Source organism: Heterodontus francisci, chromosome 4 (assembly GCF_036365525.1).
Source record: "Heterodontus francisci isolate sHetFra1 chromosome 4, sHetFra1.hap1, whole genome shotgun sequence".
Classification (NCBI taxonomy): domain Eukaryota; kingdom Metazoa; phylum Chordata; class Chondrichthyes; order Heterodontiformes; family Heterodontidae; genus Heterodontus; species Heterodontus francisci.
In genome coordinates, this window is record NC_090374.1 from 193,608,747 (window position 1) to 193,628,381 (window position 19,635).

The 19,635-nt window shown below is 42.7% G+C and overlaps 1 protein-coding gene and 1 pseudogene across 8 annotated transcripts in view; one reads left to right on the forward strand and one right to left on the reverse strand.

Moving 5' to 3' along the window:
- The window catches only part of LOC137369468 (receptor-type tyrosine-protein phosphatase delta), a 618,622-nt gene that overhangs the window by 177,070 nt on the left and 421,917 nt on the right, over positions 1–19,635 (reverse strand). For all 8 annotated transcript variants that reach the window (XM_068030719.1, XM_068030716.1, XM_068030717.1 and 5 more), the window contains 2 exons: positions 11,756–11,889; positions 3,815–3,959 (listed from right to left, as the gene is read on the reverse strand). In XM_068030719.1, the coding sequence (XP_067886820.1) occupies positions 3,815–3,959; positions 11,756–11,889 (279 nt within the window). The remainder of the gene's footprint in view (positions 1–3,814; positions 3,960–11,755; positions 11,890–19,635) is intronic.
- Positions 8,194–8,567, forward strand: LOC137369469 (histone H2B 1/2-like; annotated as a pseudogene).

Here is a 19,635-nt window from a genome sequence, read left to right on the forward strand (position 1 = left end):
AACACTGGCAAAGAGCAGCTGGACTGAATAGCTTGTTTTTATGCTGTAGGCACTATGCATTTCTATGTAACGCTATGGAAACCCCCAGCCCTAAACTGCTTGATCGAGGTTTACCTCCTACTCTTCCATTAGCAGGGATGTCAGACACCCTCCTTTTAACCATTGTGTTGCATTTAAATTAAGTCAAGATGTTGGGGCATTGGACACCATAAATTTCCTTGCCTTCCTGTCTCAGTGCTGCTGACTCTCAGCATGACTGACATTGGAGACATGGTAGAGAGACACACAGTGGTGGCGCAAATGAAAAATCCCTAAATCATCAAGCATAAACTTCCGCACACCTTGGCATCTGCCCCTTTAGCAGTAGCTCCAGCCCTTTGCATTGCTGCATGCATTGGTGGTGGTCGGCTGTTTCTACAGAGTGTAAACGTAATTCATCTTGAATGAGGGAAATAGGACATAGTCATGGTAGGTTCAGGCCAATGGGCAGATATTCCACCCCAATCTAATTCTATCATCAATACCAGCCCAGAGGAATATTTAGTTCTTAACCTTGACTGGCATCTTAGCACTCAGTGGGCGGAATTTTCAAGTTAGTCCCTGCCAAAACGGCAGAACGATTAGCAGTTCGTGAACTCATTGGAAACTCCAGTGGGCTTTGCCGTAGCTCTTTAACTGAGCCACAGCATGAGCATTCTGCCTCTGGGTTCCCTGACCAATCAGAGAGGGCATGCAGCAACACGCACCAGATCTGTCAAAGGAAGGATTTCTAATAAAAGGGACCCCGGCATGGTTTAAAATGACTCATCTGAACATGCATTTTTGAGGCGGCAGCAACCAGAGGAATGGAGCTGATCCCTGGGTCGCTCACTGTTCCCTGGCAGTCCTGCTGAGGGGTCTGAAGGACTGCAGTGAGGTGATCTTTCCCAAGGATGGGAGCAGGAGAACAACTAATCCAACCTAGCAGGTGTGGATGGAAGTGGCCGAGGAAGTCAGCAACAGCAGTGTGCACCCAAGGCGATCCGGGACCTCAGGATGACGGGAAAGGTGAGTGGCATAACAGTTTCAGGTGGCCCACACTCTGACTTTCCAAGCATTTCCCTGCACAGTACTCCTCGGGACAACACACCCTGCAGTTCCATCCATGCCTCTCTCTCTCTCCACACCTCACATCTCTATCTGAGCAGCTAACACACACTCACCCTCATCACATTTCCCTCTTGCACGTACGCCTCACAGTCACCAACCACAAATGTGGTCCTTCTCTGCTAGCTGCACAAGCCATTATTAACACATAACTCTCTGCTTTCCCTCCCTGAAGAAGAGAAAACACAACCTTGAGGAAAGGCAGACACGGGGTGTGTTGGGGGGAGAATGTGGCGGGGTTGCGGGGGAGGGGGATACCCTCCAGTGAGAGGCACCTTGACAGTCACTGGGAAGGTATTGTTCTATGAACATGCAGACGGCAGCAATGACCTGCCTTGAAAGCCTGACCCTGATGAGGCACTGGTGCTCAAACGTGTTGAGTGAGCTGATCCTCTGCCTGTGACATCCTGTATCGGGGGTCACGTCTCCTTTGAGCTGGATCTCTGTGTCCACCTTCTCTGCCCTGTGGAATGGCATCAGCTGAGGAGAAGGCAGCTGGTGCTGCTCGTCTTGTTCCTCATCAGAGCTGCGCAAGCTGCTGTGGTGAAGCCTGGCAGCAGAGACGTGCAGCTGAAGGTGAGTGAAGTGCAAGACAGGGGAAGTGCCTTCCAAGAAGTTGGCAATCACCTGTCAAGCAGTGAAAACACGCTGAGAGAAGGAGTGCTGTAAGCAGCAGCCTCTCACCTGGCCATGCATCTCTTCAGTTTCAATGATCAAAGGTGCCCCATGGGTCAGTTTCATTAAAGAAGCTTTCCCCACTGTGCACTCGCCTGATTAACCCTGGCCAGTTGCTGACAGCTCTGGAAATAGATCCACTGGCTGTTAAAGCCAGAATTAATGGTTAAAACAGTATATAATTGCCTATTAGAATATTTCATTTTTATATTTCCTACATTAAATGCCTTACGCGACAGCTCCAAGGTCTGGGGGTTGGGGTTTCCCCGCTTGCCTTCAAACCAGCCCAAGTGAAACCCAGAAGTGGGTGGGATGATGTTGGGATTCTGACCCAATGCCAGTTTTAGGGGATTTGACTCCCTGCCCCCACCTGAATCCGCCTACCCTTGCCTGGGAAAATTCCCCCCAAAGTTCCCCACTTCTGTGGGCTGTTTTTAAAGATTTAAATTGCCATACCTCGTTCAATGGACTTGGTTGCTTCCCCCCAGTGACACAGAGGAAAGGAATTTGCATCTTCTACTGCTATCACATCCTGAATAACATTAATGGCTGAATTCCAAATTTCCCTCAGCATTATAAAGTTGTAACGGCACAGAAGGAGGCTACTCGGCCCAGCATGTCCATACCGGCTCTCTGCAGAGCAATTCAGTCAGTCCCATTTCCCTGCTCTAGCCCCCTTACCCTCATGCCAATGTAGATGGTGGGAATAAATTTTGACCCTAAAGAGCATTCATGATTAAATGTTACCTCCCCTATTTGATTTTACAGGTTCAAACAGATTGAGGTTGGATGAATTCTGCATTGACATACAGGTCTTACATGTATAAAAATAAGAAGTCTACTTAAAAATCAACTCTATCACAGAACATTCTGTGGGATAGGTATTACAACAGCAGTCAATGGCACTAGAAACAATTTTAGAATGTGAAACATAATTACCATTCCATTAAGTAGTGCACAGGATTCAAGCTTGTCATTTGACCTTTAGGACTTTATTGAAAGGAATGACACTTAGAATATAATAGATCATTTTGTAGTTAACTGACCTTTACAAGTTTTCCCATCATTCCATGTCCACTGAAATACAGACCATTATCCTCACCAATTATTTTAAGAAGAAATGATAAGTACTAAAAGTTCATCAGCACCAAACCACAGGCTATGTTAATACTTCTGGTCATTGGAAATATTACAGCCTGGCTTTTCAATGTTTTCAAATTTGATGGGATATGGGCATCACTGGAAAAGCCAGCATTTGCTGCCATTCTGATTACCCTTGACAACTGAGTGGTTTGCTAGGCCATTTCAGAGGGCAGTTAAGAGTCAACCACATTGCTGTGGGTCTGGAATCATATCGAGGCCAGACTAGGTAAGAACAGCAGATTTCCTTCCCTAAAGGACATTAGTGAACCAGATGGGTTTTTCACAATAATTGTTGACAATTTAATGGCACCATTTCTATTTTTGAATTCCAGATTTTTATTAATTAATTGAATTTAAATTCCACTGGCTGCCATGGTGGGAATTGAACCCATGTCCCATGAGCCTGGGCTATTAGCTCAGTGATATTGCCACTACACCACCATATCCCCTTAGAACCCATTCGGAAAAATAGACAATACATTATAAGAAAAGTGCAATTCATATTGTTCAGTACAGAACCTTTTTGAATTAACAACTGAAGCACATTTAACTTGGAACTGTGTTCAAAGCAACTGAACAAGAAAGGTCAACTAACTACGAAAGCTTCTACTCTCCACTCAAAGTGCTTGTTAGTCACTGTAAACATGAATGCCGTGATCCCACCTGCATGAAATCTAAACCTCACCAATCCTAAATTTTTCCTATTTTTCTTTCCTTTTGAAGCCTAACTATGTTTTATTACAATACCACCTGGTGCTTGCAGTCAGCTGCTAGATGTTAGGGACAGACCTCCTCATCAGACTAACAAGCACCCCAGCAAGCTTGAATTAGTCAACAGAAGAAAACCTACTAGTTTCCATGGTTTGAGCTGAAATCTGTGCAGTTGAAGCTCCAAGGCCATGCTCAGAGCGGGCAGCAAGACGAAAGTAGTACATGGTGTTTGGTTTGAGTTCCTCTAGAAGGTATGATGTCTTTGGCTCAAATGTGACAAGTTGCTGTGGAGGAGAAAGGAAGTTAGAGAATATGCACGCAATTTGTCGTAAAAGTGGAGCAATACAAGCTAAACAGCAAGATCAAAACATTACGACAGATGTAAACCTGAGTCACTCTATCTATACATGTCTACAGCATCAGGCATTCAACAGTTATAATCAGCTATCAATTAAATAAGGAATTGACAAATATCAGTCAAAAAAATATACCCAAGCTTTTCTATAATACTTCAATGAAAGTTCAAAAAGTAAAAAAAAAGTGAATTTCTGTTCTCATCAAAGCACTGATGCTGGAGAACACAACGTTTTCCCATTTGAGGCACATTTCCAGGACAGCTGCAGAGTAAAGCTCCCTTCCTTCTACCTTAACAACATGCCTTAATTCCAACCTCAGAACAATCGCCCCTACTGCAGCACTATGAAGCTTTCAATTCCATACCAATGATCTTTATGTGAGTTGGTCAATTTATTGCAGAGGTGCTAAATTAGATGCACTTCTTTGCTGGGGCCTTACAACTCTTAAGAAGGAAGCTGAGAGCATCCAAACTAATTTCTCACTACACATTTGCAGCTACCAGACTGAAGACTTTCATCACATCAGTCTGGGTTGGTTTCATACTCAGGTACTGACACTGCACTCTCACTGTGACTGGTCTATTACCTTGTTCCTGTGTGGTATAAAAAACATATGCAGCTTAAAGAGTACTAAAATATCATGATCCTAGTACTATTTTGAAAAAATTCTACATAGCAGATGACTCACCCACTATAGCACTCACCTGATTCTCATCACATTGATTTCAAATGGGATGAAAAATCAGATGGCTTCTACAATCGCCAGGTAATTTGTTCTGCAGGTTACTGCGCATGGGCAGAATGGACAATGATGCCCATACTGTTTAATAATATTACTACACAGGTTGACTTAGTATGTACAACCCTGTCAGTTCAAACACAGCCCATTCTTCCAGAGTCAGTGCCCTAAAAGGATTAACAGTGTTGAGGGGTTTCAGCGAAGAAATAAATTTATGCAGAATTTTGGCGTGTACACAGTAAATGGAATATTCATCAAGTGGAGCAGCACACTGGAGTGCCTTTGCACAGTGCGATAGAGCAGGAAGAGCTAAAGATTTTTTCCACATATCACATTCACAGTCCTGAGAGATGCTGCATATCTACTGGCAAAGGAATGTGAACATTTGAATGTGTGATGTGGCCAGCTAGCAGCAATGGTTTGCCAGTAGGGTGGACACCATGTCCTATTTTTGTTTCAATAGACTGCGCCTGATAAAAGGACCTGTGATGGATGAAATATGAAAAAAGATGGTGCATACACTTCACTCAGGGATAGGCACCAACACGTTGCACTACGGACATTTGACAAAATTACTGACTCAGCCGTGAACATGGGGGCAATTAATCTGTATATAAAGTGTATAGTCAATCTAATGCCATCAAAAGACAGTCTGATTTAAAATGCATTTCTCCCTATTTAATGAGATACCTGGCATTGTTTTTGCTTGCACCAGTAGTCAATGTCTTCCCACACACTTGATGTAGCGATGCGGAGAATCCAGACAGATGTCCATCTGTCAGGAGTGATCTTGATCTCTTTCTCTCCCCCTCTCTGTGTCAATCTCTATCCCCTCTCGGTGTTCATCTCTCACCACTCTGTATCCATCTCTCTCCCCTCTGTGTTCATCTCTTTCCCCCCTCTCTCCCCCCACACCTCTGTGTCCATCCATCTCCCCCTCTCTCTCCCCCCGTGTCCATCCCTCTCCTCCCCTCTCTCTCTTCCCCTTTCTTCCCCTCTCTCTCCCTCCCTCCCTCTCTCTCTCTCCCCTCCCCCACTGTGTCCATCCATCACCCCCTCTCTCTCCCCTCTCCCCCTCTCTCACCTCTCTCTGTCCCCCCACCCTCTTTCTCTCTCTTTCACTGCCTCTCTCTGTCTCTCCCCCCATTCTCCCTCCCTCTCTCTCTCTCCCCCCATCCCTCTCTCTCTCTCACTCCCCCCCATCCCTTTCTCTCTGACCTCCCCCCCTCTCTCCCGCCCCTCTCTCGCTCTGCCCCGTCTCTACCACCACTCCCCATGCCCCCCATCTGTCTCTCCCCCCACTCTCTCTCTTTTAGTTGCAGAGGGCGGGAACTCTCCCCAGAATTCTCTCTGCTTCGTGATTGGTCAGTTTTTCTTTAATTCACAGCCGACAGTTTCACAGCTGACAGGTGCATTTTAGAGCAGGAACAGCAGCTTCTGAACTCAGGACAAGTCCATGGTTCTTGGCGGGCTATTAAAAAATAAAACTCAGAACCTGCAGGAAAACCCCGAACTTGTCCTGAGTTTGGAAACCGCTGTTCCCACTCCCAGAACCTGTCAACTGTGAAACTGAAACTGACAGCTGCAATTTTTTTTGAAGTCAGACTTGTCTGGAAAGAAGTTGTCAATGGGAAATTTCTCATTCCTGATATTACCAGAAACGGACCTCAAAATTGTTATCATGGACACTGGTGTCCACGTACGGACATTCTGCCGACTCCTGACTTCACTGGACGATACTATCCTATGAAATTTGAAAGAATACTTAACAAAAGATGTAGTAGTCCTCATTCCTTGATTTGAATTTTCCGAACGCCATCCCTAACACAATCTAACGCATGGGAGAACATTGTTATGATCCTCTCATATTATGCACTCAAAATATTCCTGTTTTTCCATCTTCCTTTTTAAACATGGGGATTTCCTCTGGATTAAAATGCTTAAAATATCAGTCTTTGCTGCGTCATACATAAAAACCAATATACTTTTACAGGACCCTAAGTTATCAAGTTTTCTTGAACCTACTCAGGATGATGTCGCTCTGCCAGTTGGTAGCATTAGTTTAAGAGTGAGCTAAACATCTCATTTGCATTTGTCACAATCATTAGTTGCATTTTCCAAAGCTATTCGTTTTGTTGTCACGCTCACGCAAGGAAAAATTATGAACAATAAAAACGAACTGATGAATTAACCTCCCAAAAGTGGACACACGTTTGCTATCAGGTCTGGGGACCTCTCCTGTGCTGCGAATATTCATAGTGACTGTTGGAGATTGAACCCATCATCATGTCTGGACTAGCCTTGAAGAAAGCATTAGAAATGTTAATGGTACCATTCAATGTTAATGACTATCTTTTTCAACCAGTTGGACTAACAATGACCTTTGTAGACACAGCATCTCCAGACGCAAACTCTGGATAATGGGTGTGACCAAACACCACTTTATCAAGATGAGCAGCGTTCAAACATCATAGTCTAACAATGGCCACACATTCAGAGACATTGCATGAAAACACCAGGAGAGAGCAACTTTGGTCACCTGACAGAAACCAAGCCTGATAAGGTTGTTTTTTTTAAAAAGAGACTTTTCTGTGCAGAAAGCCAAAGCAGAGACAGAAAACCAGCTGCCATGAAGCTGAGAGAGATCTATTCCAGCCAAGAAGAAGACCCTGCCGAATACTATCTTTAAAAACTACCAAGAGGCAGAGACGAAAAGGTGACCTTTTGATAACTCCCCATCTGGGAGATTTGAAACAGGATCTTCATCATTGGACTGTAACTGAGACTTAACCAAAGAAGTCTGCAACCAAGCATCCGTCCACCTGAAACTCTCAAAAGCTTGATTCCAGTGAACCAGGAGAAAAGGAAGAACTGCATCGTTTACATTTTCCTCCCGGGGAAACAAACAAGGTTTCACAACCAACTCTTCTTAAAAACCCAGATCTAAATGCATGCTATCTTTTAATCTCTATCTTCTCTTGTGTGCATGCATGTATGTGTGTGGGTGAAGTTGTGAATTTTTGGCTTTTTGTTTTACAAACATTTATCTTTCTTTAAACCTTTGAGAAAACCGATCATTTGTCTGTTTATTGACCATTAAAACGCTCAAGGGTTAAAACATAATTCGAATAAAACACTGTCTGTTGTCAGTTAAGAGGTGAAAGGGAAACCACCCCTATCATTTCCTACCTGTCCGTAACATTGTTTATGCATTAGAAGTAAGCTCAGTGCAGATCAAGGAATCTACATTACATCTTTACTTGTGTCCTTCAGGGTACCATCAAGTGACAATCTTAGTAAAGAACTTGCAAAGCGGCCTGACTGCACTTCAGAAATCAGATGCATACCCATTCTCCGAGAAGATTGCAACCTGAAGGCAGCAATTTCGACCACTTAATCATTCTGTGCCTGGATGAGAATGTGATGACGCTGTCCAAGGAGTGGAAAACAGCACCCAAGAAGGGCACCAAGAAAGCCGTCAGTAAAGACAAAGCAAAGAGTGTCAAGAAATGGAGAAGATTGAGGAAGGAGAGTTATTCAACCTACATCCACAAAATGATGAAGCAGGTTCATCTTGACACCGGCATCTGTTCCAAAGCCATCAGCATTGTAAACTTCTTTGTGAATGGTATTTCTGAGCAGGTGAAGCTTCCTGCCTAGCCCAATGCAACAAGTATTTGACCATCAGCTCCAGAGAGATCCAGATTGCCATGCGCCTGCTGCTACCTGGGGAGCTGGCCATACACACTATGTTGGATGGGACAAAGCCTGTGACTGTGTACACAAGCTACAAGTAAAACTCTGCAATCTACTGAAAAAAATACATAACACAAGATGCCTGAGCACTGCTCATTCCTGGTCCTTTATCTCCTAAACCAAGACAACTCCTTTATTACTTTTCTGTTTTATTTTCAGATCTGCCAGAAAACTATCCTTCAACTTAGTGCCTTAATGTCATCGGACACCAAAGGCTGAATGCAGGAATGACATAAATTTTACAGGATTAAGTTCAGTTCCTTGGAAAAAAAACATTAGTTTTCGGATGGAATTCTTTCCCCCCTCCACAAAGTCTAGATATCAAAAGGTTGTTCCTCTACTGACTGATTCACCCAAATGCATTGCACTGATGCCAAGTGTCAGACTGAATTCCAGCAAGCTTCAAAATCCAGCTATTCACAGGAGCAATCTCCTCCTGAAATAAACCCATTTTCAACAGTTGGTGTAGCTTCATCTCCATGATGGTGAAATGAATCAGTACAGAACTGCAAAACCATATAATTAGTGCGCCAAAGGTTCAGATGAGCCCACTTTCTGTTGCACTGATTCCAGTCCAACAGTCCCCTGTTATCTTTATGCATACGCTGGTGTCTGTCAACTGGTGTGCCAGAAGACTGTACATGAGATTTGAAGGTGCTTGCTCCAAATGACTAGGTGCTTCATTTCAATAATAATTTGGGGATCTGCCTATTCTCCATGCCATTCCCAAAATTCTGGTGTGCAGGACACCACATGTAAAGTATACCCATTTGAAATGAGTTTCCAGGATTGGTAAAAAATGGCAAATATATTGGAGATTACAGAAAAGACACATTAAATAAAGGTAAACATATTTTAGTCATTCCTTTATTTGTTTCTTTTTTATGTTATTTACACTTTCATTAGGCTTTGCACCAATTGTTGTACCTTACTTCCATGTTTATCTTAGCAGCATTACTGGCACCAATGGGTTTCCCAATGGAAATCAATTCTGGACATGTTTGGAAGAAGAGGAAGTCCTACGGAGAGATGCCAGGCACTTGAGGTGAGCCAAAAGATGGCCGGTGCCCAACAACAATCCAGCATCTGCAGAGATGGAAATAACTCTGGCAGATAATTAGCGCGAGTGCAGGCTCCTCTTCCCAAAGAAGCTGGGAAAGCAGACCCAATGGCATGACTAACTGTTATGTTGGACATTTCCTTGGATGCATTCCAGTCACAGAATGTCATACTATTATAAATTTGGGTCTCCTATGGATACTTTCTTGGTGTCAGTAGCATTAATTGCTCCCTTAAGTGGTCTAAGTTGACCCAAACTCCCATATATCTACTTAGGTAACAGTATAATTCAGGAAAGTCACTGTCAGGTGACTGTTCCCCACACATCCTGCCCCACCAGTCTACTTTGGAAACAGCCCCTGCTACGTTTGAATGAATGGGGCTGTTGCAGCAGCAATGAGAGTAGATAATCACTAGAAGTTAAACTATCTCATTGTCTCAGCCCTGCCGACATTCTGTCTCAATTTTAATCTACATTCCCAGCCCTACTGTTCTGTTAATTTAATCCATTGAGTGCTAAATTTAGATCAATGGTACCATTTTTAACATGTATTTTATAAGGCCCCCTGTGCTGGCAGGAAGAAATTCTGAAATGTGACACCTACTTTTAGTGCAACTATGTTGAAAAATGCTTGTCAGGTAATCCAGAGCCTACTTCACCTGACTGCTCATGCCACTGATCTGGCGATATAAGTGGCTAACTATCTTGTTAGGATGTCAGGAAAGAAGCAGATGTAGTGTTACATAATCTGGTGGAAGGATATCTACAGCTACCAGACAGCATAAGGCTGGTAACAGTCAGCAGCGGCTGGAAACTTGGCTTCACCTCCATGCAGGTGTGCTGTAATACTGACCTATGGACATGCCTCCCAAGGGATGGTATAATGGACCACTGACTTTGGAAGAACCTCTTGCCCCATCACCTCCATAACATCAGGTAGAGGTTGGGTGTTGGGCTGCTCTATCATTTGCCTGGAGGCTCATGCTTGCACCTTGGATTTCCTTTTCCTTCATTTCTGTCTGTCTCTTCTTGTCCCCTAAAGCCTGCAAATGGGCTAAGATACCTTCCGAGACTATCCAACAGCTTGCAGAATTTTTGTCGTCACCCCTTTACATTTGATTTACAGGTAGTTTTCCACTCCCATCGTGAGTGTGCTCACTTGATCTGTTCAGATCTGCACCTAAAATTGTGCCAGTGAGCTGAAGCTAAATTGTGCTCAACAGAAGGGCACTGAGATGGACAGGATAAAATACCTTCCCTCAACTAAGATCAGGAAATAAGCATGTAATATTCATATATTTACATCAGAAACTAACAGAAGTAAGCTTAAACTATCAAATTACATATCTAGAGTCTTGAAGAAAGGCGTAACATTGTAGTGTCTCTCAATCCTCACGTTTGTGGGCAGAACATGAAAACGACTGATGCCGAGAAAAGAATTAACAGATGAAAGATAGCACTTGGATTCTATTTGATCACATGATGGAATGATTTAAAGCGCTCAAAGTGACAGGTGTGTGACAATGTTGGGTTTACATCATTACCCATTGTGCTTGGAGAACAAACAAGCAACAGAAAAATTTATTTTGCATTATACACATTATTTTGCATTAGGCGGCACAGTGGTGCAGTGGTTAGCACCGCAGCCTCACAGCTCCAGCAACCCGAGTTCGATTCTGGGTACTGCGTGTGCGGAGTTTGCAAGTTCTCCCTGTGTCTGTGTGGGTTTCTGCCGGGTGCTCCGGTTTCCTCCCACAGCCAAAGACATGTAGGTTGATAGGTAAATTGGCCATTGTAAATTGCCCCTAGTGTAGGTAGGTGGTAGGAGAATGGTGGGGATGTGGTAGAGAATATGGGGTTAATGTAGGATTAGTATAAATGGGTTGTTGTTGGTCAGCACAGACTCGGTGGGCCGAAGGGCCTGTTTCAGTGCTGTATCTCTAAATAAAAAAAAAATACAATTAATTGTACTTCTTAAGAACTATTTCCATCTGCACTTATTTTTAAATGAATAGAATGAGAGAAAGGCTACATAATATCATCATAAGTTTCAAAACTAGTTTCTCAAGCCGCCATATCAATAAGTGCAATTTTATTATATGTTTTCAATGGGACAAAAACAGCATCACATCTTCAAAAGTTTTATTCAGAGACTGTATTGCACCGTACCTCTTTGCCATACTCTCTTTCCCTGTAATACAACTCGTATCTGATGATGGTATCCTGTCGCGGTGGGGTCCATGACAGCATAATGCTTGTGTCTGATTTCGGCTCTGCCTTGAAGTTATTTGGCTGGCTTGGGACTTGAGGAGAAAGAGAAAAAAGTGGTTTAATGGAGGAGTACAGTTCACTTCTGCCAGAAGCTAGAAAGACAATTGATCTGTAATAATCATCTCCTCTATCTGCACGCACTGTGATGAAAACCCCACATGTCAAATGGAAAAATTAATGTCATTGATTTATGCCTGAGACTCTTACTGGAAATTGTTACAAATAACTTTTTTTAAACAGAAAAGCTAGCAGCCAAGATGGCCATAGCAATTTGCACACGAATCAGCAACAGAGCAGACTGGAGACAAACCTGATTGACTCAGCCTAACCAGAACAATGGGGTGCTCTCTGTTTCAATTACCCGAGATAGCCTTGTCATTATGTGGTTGTCAAAAGCCATCGACACACATTGACTTTGAAAGAGCAAAGCGCACCCTCCCCCCATGACCCCCTCACCCCACCAAGTATCCCTGGGCAGCCTGAGGGGAGAACCTTGAATTTCAGAGGAAATTCCAGATGAACCGCATTAAAACACAAAGAGGTGGTCATGTCATGTGGCTGCTTGTGCAACTCTGGGAGATCGTGAATTGTGACTCAGAAGGCAGACTGTAACTGAAAATCAATCAAAGGAACAGCTCTCTCTTTCCCTCTCCCTACTAGAGATCCAGAGAAGCCTCAAGCTGCAGCGGGTGAAGCCTCAAATCTGCAGACTCCTACAACCAATAACGGGGATACAAGCAAAGCTGCAACCATGCACGTAGCCCTTCGAAGACTTCAGGACTACAATTTCAACTAAAAACACTGAGACTACTGACCTGTATCTCAATTCCATTTATTACAGACTCGACACTAACTCCCAACTCTGTATTTCCCTCTGTAAACTATTTGTGTGTGTGTGTGGCTCTTGTGCGAATGTTGGCGTGGATGCGTAGTGTATTTTAGTAATTCTAACTGGCTTAGAATGATAAGGATAATAAACTTACATCTTTCTTGTTTAAACTCAAGAAAACCTGTCTGATTAGTTCATTTGCAATTAATTTAGAGGAACAGGAGCAAATGCTCACTGAGGAAGTAAGTTAAATCAGTGTGTTAAACAGGGATAAACCCTGTTGTGGTCAAAACAGAGAAGGGGCGGAAGGGGAGCCTGAGATCCCTTCCTCACCTGATCATAACAGCACAAACCAGAGTCCTTTCAGTACAGTAATCACCAACCAATGCTTAGACAAGCATTTTTTTTTTATTTTTAATATGTTTGAGGTTAATTAAAAAGTTAATTTCCCCTCTGCAATATACACCCTAATTGATCTCTTGTGGTGCTGAAATCAAGACCAAGTACAGTTAAGGGATTAGATGGGAGGGGATAACTGGATGAATGTATACAGACTTATAATAAATTTAAATAATTTTTTTTTTTAAATTCATACTTAATCCTCATTTTGAAGTCATACATTGGCCTGGATTTTACCCTAGGTGGACAGCAGCCGGCCACCGACTGATAAGTTAGTGGCAAACCCGCTTCCGTCTCGCCTGGGGATCTGACCCGTATTTTGCGCGTTGCCGGGCTTCAATTATTCCAAGGCGGGACTTGCACCCGCTTGAGTTAGGAAGTCACGCCTAATGGAGCTACTCGCCAATCAGCGGGCCACTGGGAGTGGTGGCCACTGCTGGGACTACAGCCCAGCCAGAAGTCAAGATGTCGTAGAGCCTGGATGGCAGGTAAGTTTTGGTTGCCTTGCCAGGGGTAATCGGTCGGCCCCTGGCGAGGCAAAGGTGATCAGTTGGGAGGATGGGGAGGGTGTTTTGGGTGTTGGGGGTGGTTGGGGTTGTGGGGGCGGCCCTCCATCGGGAACTGGGTGCCCAATTATGAGGGCACCCCCACCCCCCCCCCCCCCTCCTGGGACATTCGAGAGCTGCCTGGTTTTGTCAGATGGCTTCTCTTGGGTCCAGGACATCCGCTTGCCACATGTAAAATCCGCATGGAGGTGGGCGACGGCCCTTAAGTGGCCATTAAATGGGCGGGCCGTTTTTTGCAACCATTCCACTTGTTGGGGTGGCGTACAATTCAGTCCATTGTGTCTATAATTTTATATAACACTTTGATTTTATATTAATGTTTAGAGTTAAACTTCTGTGTAATTTGGGATGCAGATCAATTGGAGCATAGGAGACCCAGCAATACAAAGTTAACTCAAAATTGTGACAAAAATGAAAGAACAGGAAATAAGGTTTTGTAAATAGGAAGTGTGCACAATATAAACTCCCTCTGTTAACACTGATGCCTGGTGATCTTGTATGGGATACCAACTGGTTATGATTTTGTCTGTAGATTATATCATACTACAATTTTCAGTGAATATGAAGAAGTAAGCCTTTAATGTTGCAGTAAGATTTATCAAGTGCAAAAGAGGATTTACTATTCAGCAAAATAGTTTTACAGCTGTTTTGTTTTAAAGGGAAGCAATAGGTTTTCATGCTAAAAGTGATTAGTGTCAGAGCTGAGATTAGAATGAATTTGTACATTTTTCAATCTGTGTCAGCATAAAGAAGTGCCAGGTCAGGGTAAAGTTACCTGTACCAGTTTTTACAAGCTGCTTTTACACTAACTTAACAGCAACCAAATTGTGATATCCCCATTTCATATAACAATCATCCTTGTGGCCTCTTTGACAGAGAATGCCAGTTTATTGCCAAAGTATGGGCTGCTTTTGTAATGTAAATTCATGCCATCTATAACTCATCTGAGTCCCATTTCACTTATATTACTTACAGCCAGTCGATAGAGGCAACTTTCATTGCATCAGTCCCTGTTTGAAATACAGGCCCCAGAGGTGAAAGGACAATGCTGTCCCTCCGTGTGCCACCTAACTCACTAATCCTGTTAGAATTTTTTTTGTCATTTATGGTTCATGGGATGTGGGCATCGCTGCCAGGCCAGCATATATTGCCGATCCCTAATTGCCCTTGAAAAGGTGGTGATGTGCTGCCACCACAACCCACTAGTGCAATTGGTTTTGAAATAAATGACACCCACCATCACTGATTAATTCTTCTGATGACAAGAATTTAAAGCGTTTCAATTATTTTTATTGTGAATTTGTTTTACTGGGCCACTGGAAAGGATTCAAAAACAAATCCATGACTAAAACTTGCAATTACTAAACCTACTGTATAATCAATATAAAACTATTATGTTATACATTTCACCACTTGTTCCGACCGAGGTTGGAGGAGTGCACTGTCTTTCTCTAGTTCCACGACTCCAAACCATCAGCCTCAAGAAAACGAACATCATGGGACAGGACATCAGAAATGCTCCATCCATCAAGATCGGCAACTATGCTCTGGAAGTGGTTCAAGAGTTCGCCTATCTAGGCTCAACTATCACCAGTAACCTGTCTCTCGATGCAGAAATCGATAAGCGCATGGGAAAGGCTTCCACTGCTATGTCCAGACTGGCCAAGAGAGTGTGGGAAAATGGTGCACTGACACAGAACACAAAAGTCCGAGTGTATCAACCCTGTGTCCTCAGTACCTTGCTCTACGGCAGCAAGGCCTGGACAACGTATGTCAGCCAAGAGCGACGTCTCAATTCATTCCATCTTTGCTGCCTCCGGAGAATCCTTGGCATCAGGTGGCAAGACCGTATCTCCAACACAGAAGTCCTCGAAACGGCCAACATCCCCAGCATATACACCCTACTGAGCCAGCGGCGCTTGAGAAGGCTTGGCCATGTGAGCTGCGTGGAAGATGGCAGGATCCCCAAGGACACATTGTACAGCGAGCTCGTCACTGGTATCAAACCCATCGGCCGTCCATGTCTCCGCTTTAAAGACGTCTGCAAACGCGACATGAAGTCCTGTGACATTGATCACAAGTCGTGGGAGTCAGTTGCCAGCGATCGCCGGAGCTGGCGGGCAGCCATAAAGGCGGGGCTAAAGTGTAGTGAGTCGAAGAGACTTAGCAGTTGGCAGGAAAAAAGACAGAAGGGGAGAGCCAACTGTGTAACAGCCCCGACAACCAATTTTATCTGTTGCACCTGTGGAAGAGTCTGTCACTCTAGAATTGGCCTTTTTAGCCACTCCAGGCGCTGCTTCACAATCCACTGACCACCTCCAGGCGCATATCCATTGTCTCTCGAGACAAGGAAGCCAAAGAAACTACTCCACTGGTCACAACATATATTTAAATGTTTTACCCAGTTACCAATATGGACAATTATATACTTTATGTTAGTTTCAGAATAAAAATCCACCAACCAGGTTTCTTTAATAAACAACAAAATTGTTAATTTATTAGAAAATAAGACTTACTCAATAAAGATGCCAAGCTTATTAACATACAGTTTGAAATATGCAAGTATAATCATCTATCCTTCTAAAATATCCTAACACACACGCACACATCACACACCCGTTAAAAAAAAAATGAAAAAAACTGGCTCTGCAGGGATCAACTTTAAAAAAAATACTTTGGCTAAGTTATTGTCAATTCTTGAAGAGAAGGGATAATGTACGGAATGTTCCAGATGACCCATTGGTCTGGCGTCCGCGTACATACAGAAGGCTGTCACTGGGATCTTTCTGGAGCAGTTCTGTTCAGGAGACGTGGAGGAATAGTCTTGTAGGCTTTTCGGGAGAATTACTACATCAGTGGTTTCAGCTGTTACGCTGGATTCTCAGACGATGTTCCAAAGCAGGTGGAAAAGGATGTTGGGTGGCTTCACTCTGAGCAGGATACACACCAACTGAGCATTCTAACAGTTCACGCCCAAATCAGGAAGCCAAAAACTCCTGCTAACCATAAACCGAGATATGTGATTTCGCTGTAAACAACTCCAAATAGCCAGCAAGGCTCAATATGTTTAATTAGCCCTTCATTGTCTCTTCCAGTAAGTGTGTTTTTTTAAAAAAAAAGTTCAGTGTCCTTTCAGTAATCTTTAAAAAAAAATCCAGGCATCTCCTCAGTCTTTCAAATGAACCAATTTTCACAATCTTTTAAACACGAGTCCCCCAAAAAAATTAATAATGGAAGCACCTTCATGACACACTGGAGTAATTCAGTGGCATTGCACATGAGGATTCAAGACCAAACCTATTCTTCAGGTGAAGTGGGTTAGAGTGTGGGGGGATAATTGGATGAAGGTGTCCATATGAAATTCAGTTAGCATTTGTTACGACATATATGATGTCCTTGTATTTATACAATGTATATTTTGAGTTTATATCTTTACTTTTGGTTGAACGGCTGTGCTAATTGGGAAGCTAAGATATTTGGAGCATAAGCATTTCGAGGCTCCAGAGCTGGGAGATGCAAAACCAAGGCAATTCACCATTCCCAATGGCAGGAGGGTGTAATGACAGAGTGACAAGTTTACATAGGCAATTTTGATGATAAATGTGGACATAAGAATTGAAATTGAAAATGCTGACAGGAAGTGTGTGCAGACATAAGATTTTTAATATATGTAGATAAAGATTAGAGCACATTTTCTAAACTTGAACACAAATGGGAGCGAGAAGTAAAAAATGAAGTAATGGGGCAACAGATCCAAATTTCTAGCACTACCAGCATTCCAATGTCTATTGCAGGGACAACCATGACCTTTAGTCTGATGAGGTCCGATGTAACAATACAAATGGAGGATTTAATTCATAAAGAGTATTTAGAGACCAAAGGATATGAACAAAAATATTCTCAGACAGTAACTTAACAACCATGTAGTTACAAATTATATGAGAAGGTATCATTTGAGTTCAACAGTTTCATTGAAATAGAGCAGAAAGTAAAAGACCCTGACGGCAATCTGGAAAAAATTCAGAACAGTACAGGGAGAAATAAAGTGGCAATGGAATCATATGCAAGATGCATGTAGTTTCCACTTCTTCCCCCATGGCCTGTGTAAGAAGCATTATTTGGAATATATTTATTCAAGTAGTTAAGAATTACTTTGCTGGATTTCAATCCTGTAATTGGATTCAGACATAGAGTCATTTATGGCACAGAGGGAGGCCATTTGGCCCATCCAGTCCATGCCAGTTCCCCGTAGATTAATCCAGTCAGTCCCATTCCCTCGCTCTATCCCTGCAACCCTTCAAGTTTATTTCCTCCAAGGCTCCATCCAATTTCCTTTTGAAATCACTGATTGTCTCCACTTCCACTACCCTGGTAGGTAGCAAGTTCCAGGTCATCACCACTCACTGCGTAAAAATGTTCTTCCTCACATCCTCTCTGCATTTCTTGCCCAAAACCTTAAATCTGCATCCCTTAGTCCTTGTACCATCAGCTAATGGGGACAGTTTTTCTGTATTGTATTTATTTTTCTACAGTTACAATTGTGAGCAAAAGTTGCTAAGATAGGAACACAGGAACTTACAGAACTGGAAAAGACTCTGAATTCCATCTGGTTCGTCCCAAAAATGACTACTTCTTAATCATTTCCTCCCATAAATATATATCCAATTGCCTCTTAACATTTTTAGGCAGATACAGAAAAGTATTACTGACACCAGCTTGCTATTTCCTTTTCCTTAATTTCTTATTTTCATCAATTTGTTTGGTACATGTCTTTATGTTTGTTTGTCTCATATTTCATTTTTTTCAAGATTTTGGCTTCAACAGCAATATGCAAATATACTATTAGACATAAGACCACATCAAAACGTGGAAAAATAAATATGGTGATACAGAGATGGCAATTTGAAATACAACATTTGTTTGCTCTTGGTGTGTTCCAAATAATGTAAGACAATTGTATACTTTTTATCTTCATTCTAATATCAAGAAATGGAACATTGTTGTTGCCAATATCAGGACTAAAGACTGCCTTAACCCGACTCTCAGAAGACAACTTATTCCTCGCAACAGTACCTCTACTGTGATGCTAATTATGTGAAATTACAACTTTAATCATGGTGATGCTGAATTGTGGGCACTGTGTGCTTGAGCCCATACCCATTATGAGTTTTGGTGGATTGAGATCCCAGAGTTGAAAGTGTGCTAACTAACTGTGCCACGCAGTCAAAATAAATTCACTTGAGACCGCAGGGTAATTTTCCAAGTATATCATGGTAGCAAAGAATCACACCCGACTCCAACACATGTCGAAAATTCTGGGCAAGTTCCCTGCAATTTTCTGATCTGCAATGGTGGCAGGTAAGATTACTGACACACTTGGAAAATTATTCCTGATGTGTATATTCGAAAGCGCCAGAAAAGAACTTCCAAATTGTCCATGTGAAGATGATTGGGTAGGGAGGGAGAGGAGTGAAGGTAAGCTACAGAGGAGTTAGGAGGCATCTGCAGAAACTCATGGACCTGTCACATTTTTGTCCCAATTCCTCTAAAACAGGAGGCAGCAATCATAGTGCACAGTTTTTTTCTTTTACTATCAAAGCAGAGTATCAGAACTGCAATCTAGTCGCACTACTGAATGTTTATGTGCAAATGGTGTGTAATACTTAGTGGTTCAATTTTCTTTCCCTCCCAGTTCTTCATAAAGTGGGTTTACAGGGGAATTTTAAATGAGCTATAGATGCCCGAGACAACCTAACAGCAAAGCCAAGACCTTCCGTTCCAACAGCTGAATCTTGTTCCATGTTTATGGGGATGGGGGTTTGCTGTCCAATTAGAACAGGGGTGTTCAACCTTTTGCATAGGGGGCCACATTAAAATTTTTGTCTTACATAGGGGGCTGGTGAGCAAATTCCGGAAAGGTAAAGGCATTAAAAATTTATCTTACTATTAATCAAAACAAAAAATGTGACATCTGATTGGTAACT